At 27.8% G+C, this 5,792-nt stretch overlaps 1 protein-coding gene across 1 annotated transcript; it reads left to right on the forward strand.

The window, feature by feature from the left end:
- Positions 1-697: 697 nt before the first annotated feature.
- Positions 698-4,943, forward strand: LOC145033962 (very-long-chain 3-oxoacyl-CoA reductase 1-like). Its single transcript, XM_078982423.1, has 3 exons — positions 698-1,431; positions 4,235-4,304; positions 4,477-4,943. The coding sequence occupies exons 1-3, from the start codon at positions 794-796 to the stop codon at positions 4,738-4,740; spliced, it is 972 nt and encodes a 323-aa protein (XP_078838549.1). The 5' UTR covers positions 698-793; the 3' UTR covers positions 4,741-4,943.
- The last annotated feature ends 849 nt before the right edge of the window (positions 4,944-5,792 follow it).

Genomic DNA, 5,792 nt, shown 5'->3' on the forward strand with positions numbered 1-5,792 from the left:
CGACATAGGATGACAAAAACGGTGGCGTTTTGACTTCTTGCTACAAGGAATTAAAATAAATCGAAATTATTTTTTTAGATCCTTTTTCCAGACGACATTTCGTCCGTAAAGATTTTCGATATACCGCCAACAATTCCACGTTTCCCGCCGAGTTTATACAGACGACTTGTCGTCTGTATAGCTCTTCTGGTCAAAGGCAGATAGTCCACGTTTGAAAACCTTGTACGGACGACATGTCGTCTGTATAGGTCGACTTTTGCCGACAACATGTGTCGTCTGGATAGAAGTCGCTGCATAGCACTCTATTCTTGTAGTGTCAACTTAAAAAACGTATGATAATTAATACAATATTTACCTTTATATCGATAGGTAGCTTACATATGTAGATAGCTGACATGATATAGTAATTTTTTGTCTTTCAACTTTTGGAATTTGTTATTAGGTATTTGGGAATTCCATTATTTATTTAATTTATACCGAAGCTTTTTATGAAAACGAGTATTATGAAGCACCAATATTTTTACTATGATGCAAATATGCAATCATCATTTATATAAAAAGAGAACGATACGTTACAACTACTATGAAATGTAGCAACTCTTTTGCTTTAATTAAAAAGCCTCACATGCAATTTACCTTACAAGACATGACCATGCATGAATATAAAGATACCTATCGTAAACTCCACCAACTGTACTATGTACCAATGTAGACGACGAACTCAACTTTGTTTCTTGCTATTTAATCCACCCAAACGACATAATCTGTTTCTTAAGTCGAATCCATCTTTTTCATGGAGTTCTCTATGATGCAAAACCTAGAAACTCAACCTTTATGGCTCCTTCTTCTACTCACCGTTGCTTTTCTTTCTCTTACAATAACATCCTTCAAACTTTTGAATTGGGTGTTCATTCATTTCCTCAGACCCGCAAAAGACCTAAAAAAATACGGGTCATGGGCATTGGTTACGGGTCCTACAGATGGTATTGGTAAAGCATTTGGTTTCCAACTAGCTAGCACAGGACTAAATTTGGTTCTTGTGGGTCGAAACATTGATAAACTAAATGATGTTTCATGTTCAATTCGAGCTAAATTCAAACAAACCCAAATCAAGATTGTCGTGGTTGATTTTTGTGGTGATTTAACTCATGGAATTGAGAAGATTAAGGAGACAATTGATGGTTTAGATGTTGGAGTTTTGATCAATAATGTTGGGGTTTCTTATCCATATGCTAGATTTTTTCATGAAGTCGATGATAAATTATTGTGTGATGTGATTAAGGTTAATGTTGAAGGTACCACAAAAGTTACGCGTGTCGTGTTGTCGGGAATGATTAAAAGAAAAAAAGGAGCTATTGTTAATCTTGGGTCGGGTGTTGCAGTTGTTATGCCTTCTGATCCTCTTTATACACTTTATGCCGCTTCTAAAGCGTAAGATCTTCTCCAACTTAATTAGCTACATTTTTTAAATAAAGATTGTAGAGTATCTAGTATTTTAGTCGTACGAAAATGAGAACTCATATTATATGTGACATCTAACTCTAACTTTCTTGCACATGGAACATTAATTATGATTTATGTCACCATGTTGGTGCTCAAACCAGTTATAGGGGAAGGGGCAGACGTGTGTTGTGACACAAGATATGCACTTGCATAACTAATTTTCACCTGTTATGGTAATTTACATTAAAACAATTTTTATATATTAAATATTAATTAGTTAATATTGCGTACCATTAAATCATTAATCCAATACATGCATCTGCTTTGATCCAAGTATTATCATTAAACTAAACATTCAATAAATAAATTTTTAGATGGTTGGATAGTGGCGAGTTTATGTTTAAGTATGGTGGGTCATTTGACCCATCTTTTTTTATTTATTTTTGTATAACAAGTTATACAAAACTAAAAATTGTAACTTATTTAAAAAAAAAAATACAAATGAACCATTTTAATATTTTTGGCAATAAAAAAGTGTATAAAAGAGATTTTTGAAGTCCATAAATTTTAATAGTACAACATTTTTTAATGTATTATCCAATATGTATAGATAAATACAATTTACAATAAAAAAAATAAAAATATGAATCACAAATCAATCCTTTCACAACACATGTACATTCGATCTTCAGTTTTTCATAATCTTCGATCCAATTTGCAACTGCCGTTAAATATATTCTATTTTGATAACTTTATGAAAATTGATTAAACTATGTGGTTATTTCCGATTCCAATATTCTATGAGCATCAAAAAATCGACAAAGATCACTATTGTAATTCGTGAATTGAATATTTATAATTTAGTTGTAGGTTTAATTGCATTCATTGTTGGGTTTCCTTTCTTTTAATTTAAATTATTGCTTGTTAATATTTATTTCATAAGCATTAAAGGCAAAGCTATCGAATGTTTGGTAATACTTAGTGAATTTATTTTTCATTTTATTATTATTCCATGAGTTCACACTAGGTTTTTTTATTATTTTAAAATTTCATTGTTAATTGATTATTTGGTTGTTGTTTATATCAGAAATCAAAATCAAGAAAATCTTTAAAAATAATTCGATTTTTTTCTTATACAATTCGATCGTAACTTATATATATATATATATATATATATATATATATATATATATATATATATATATATATATATATACTTTCGGTTTATATCACTCAATCTTTTACATGCATTTTTATATTATTTTACATATTCCTCCTAGCTTATGAGCTAGTTTCACCACACATCATTTTTTATATCAATTTGGAGCTAGTTTACATCAAGTCTTTTAGCTAATTAGCAAAACATATCTTAAATTTCGATTGCATTATCTTGTTTTATGTAATTGCTTATACTGGAGCCCGTGCGTTTTTATTCTTTATCATTGTCTATATATAATACTAGGTGTCAGCCTCATGTATTACATGGGTATATTTAAAATAATTAAATATATATAAACATTTGAGAAATTTAAATTTATAAGAAAAATATTAAAATATTAAAATTAAAGTGTTTTTTTTTCTCTTTTAAATTTAAACAAATAATTTAGATAAATAACCAAAGTAAATTAATGAGATTTTATTTTAGTAATTTTGAAATTATAAGGAAAGTCCATTAATGAAAATGATATGCATTTATTATTAATTTAAAATAACATATGGATTTTAATAAAATAGGAAAACTACAAAATTACATATGGAATAAAAATTAATTCAAAATAACCACAAAATGATATGTAGCAAAATAAATGAGAATGTGACAAGTGGCAAAAAAAAACCTTCATCTATTAGAGTGTATATATATATATATATATATATATATATATATATATATATATATATATATATATATATATATATATATATATATATATATATATATATATATATATTTCATAGAGTAAAAGTAGTATTATAAAAAAAAATTTAACCCTTTGTTTTCTTTACTAAAAAAATTCCAAAAAAAAATGATATTTGTCCATACCCATATTATTATTCTACTCCTTCCCTCTTATGTATCTACCTATAAAAACATGTTTTGCACATTGTATAATTTGTTTACATGTTTTCTGAAAGAAGTTAAACGTATGAATCTTGGATCTAAATTTGAAATAGAAATGAATATCCCGTTATGATACTAGTTTTTATCTACTAATCTGTTTAAAAATGATATAGGTTCAACCCAAATCCTATTAAAAGAAAGCCCTTGGAACCGGTTAGGACTAAGCCCGATACAAATTGGGCCAAGCTTGAGATCAAGTCCGGTTGAACGCATTTGCTAAACTTTTTATTATTTTATTTTTGGATTTTTTGTATAATTTTACCAACAAAAACAACAAAAAACTAAACAATGTGTTCCTGAATACTTTAAACTTGTTAATAGTTATCAACTAAATGTAACATGTGTTGCATGATATTAAAACATCATCTAAATAAATTGAATGAATAGTCACTATATATTAAACCAAAATGTTAAATAACATACAACCGATGCTATATAAAAATATTAATCCTAACAGCTATTAAACATTATTCAAAACTTGTTGAAAGAATGTTACATCATATAATTTCTTTGAAGGCGAAACCAATCCCAACCCAGATGAGCTTTAATGAGATCATGCCTAATTCGTGAACACAATAATCCGACCATAAAAGGACTAATTAGGGCCACAATGAGTGCATGTGTTATTCATCTTTAATTGAGATGATTTATTGGTTTTGTTTTATATTTCAGATACATCGATCAATTTTCAAGATGTCTATATGCCGAATACAAGAAAAGTGGCATCGATGTGCAATGTCAGGTATGCTAATCTTTTAAATCTAAACAAAATTCTATTTTGTTTTAGCATACACAATGCTTGACGACCACAACCGATTTACATTTCGTTGGACAATTCACAAACCCAATTGGTTCTTGATGACCTATTGACATAGTAACATTATTAGTTTTCTTGTACATAAAATGTTAAATAGGTGCCTTTATATGTGGCCACGAAGATGTCTGCACTTAGAAGGTCATCCTTCTTTGTTGCATCAACAGACAGTTATGCTCGAGCAGCCATACGTTGTATTGGTTACGAACCACAATGCACACCTTATTGGCCACACTCGATTTTGTGGGCTCTCGCAAGTTTGCTACCAAAGTGTGTTATTGAAGCTTGGTGGTTGGGTGTCTGTCTTGCTATTCGCAAAAGAGGAAAGCTCAAAGAGTCAAGGAGGAAGGATGTATTGAATTAAGATATGATGATTGTGGCAATATATAATATTCATATTCAATATGTTCTTATTTGTTTTGCCTTGAGAGAATATGATTAAAGATTTAGAATTAAGAGAAACTTAAACCTTGAAACCCAATGTTCTTTATCGTTCTTTTTATGTCTAGACAGATTCGACTAGAGGGACTCCTAACAACAAACTAGTATAAAAATATGTTACAATGATACAACAAATAACGGTTTTGTTATTAAACTGCTTATAAGAGTTGTTTCTACTGCATAATGGAAAAATATATACTCGTTTAATACTAACTAGGTGTGAACCCCATGTATTACATGGGTGTATTTAAAACAATTAAATATGTATAAATATTTGAAAATTTTGAATTTATAAGAAAAATAAGAAAAATATTGAATTACTAAAATTAAAGTGTTTTTTTTTTTTTTTAAATTTAAACAAATCATTTAGATAAAATAATCAAAGCAAATTAATGAGATTTTATTTTAAAATTTTGAAATTATAAGGAAAGTCTATTAATGAAATTGATATACATTTATTATTAAATGTAAATACCATATGAAATTTAATAAAATAGAAAAACCACAAAATTACATATGGAATAAAAATTAATTTAAAATAACACAAAATGATATGTGACAAAATGAATTAGAGTGTGACAAGTGGTAAAAAAAAAAATCTTTCATTTATTAAAGAAGAAGATACTAAAATTAGTACTAATTGTTTGTTGCATGATAATAATAACTTTTCGTCTATTCACGCTTAGTATTATCATTCTAATAAACAAATATATAACTAATTACATTTAGTTAAATTTCATTAAAATTTATTTTATTGACGTAAACTGTAATTAACAAGAATGAGCAGTCATAAAAAAAATTTGAAAGAAAAATAGAATGTAGTTAATCGAAAAATATGTCGTTTAATGTGCAAATTACATTAATAGGTGAATCGATGTTAGAGATTATATGTAATGCGTTATGACAACGCGGTTGAAAGTTTGAAATTAATAATTCTAGAATGGTAGTAAACTCCATATTTGACACTATTCATAG

Source organism: Lactuca saligna, chromosome 3 (assembly GCF_052625555.1).
Source record: "Lactuca saligna cultivar CGN05327 chromosome 3, ASM5262555v1, whole genome shotgun sequence".
NCBI classification, from domain to species: domain Eukaryota; kingdom Viridiplantae; phylum Streptophyta; class Magnoliopsida; order Asterales; family Asteraceae; genus Lactuca; species Lactuca saligna.

Coding starts and splice junctions, on each gene's coding strand:
- LOC145033962 (XM_078982423.1), top strand. CDS start 794: ATGGAGTTCTCTATGATGCAAAACCTAGAAACTCAACCTTTATGGCTC. Junction 1,432..4,234: donor CTTTATGCCGCTTCTAAAGC/GTAAGATCTTCT, acceptor TTTATATTTCAG/ATACATCGATCAATTTTCAA. Junction 4,305..4,476: donor GCATCGATGTGCAATGTCAG/GTATGCTAATCT, acceptor AATGTTAAATAG/GTGCCTTTATATGTGGCCAC.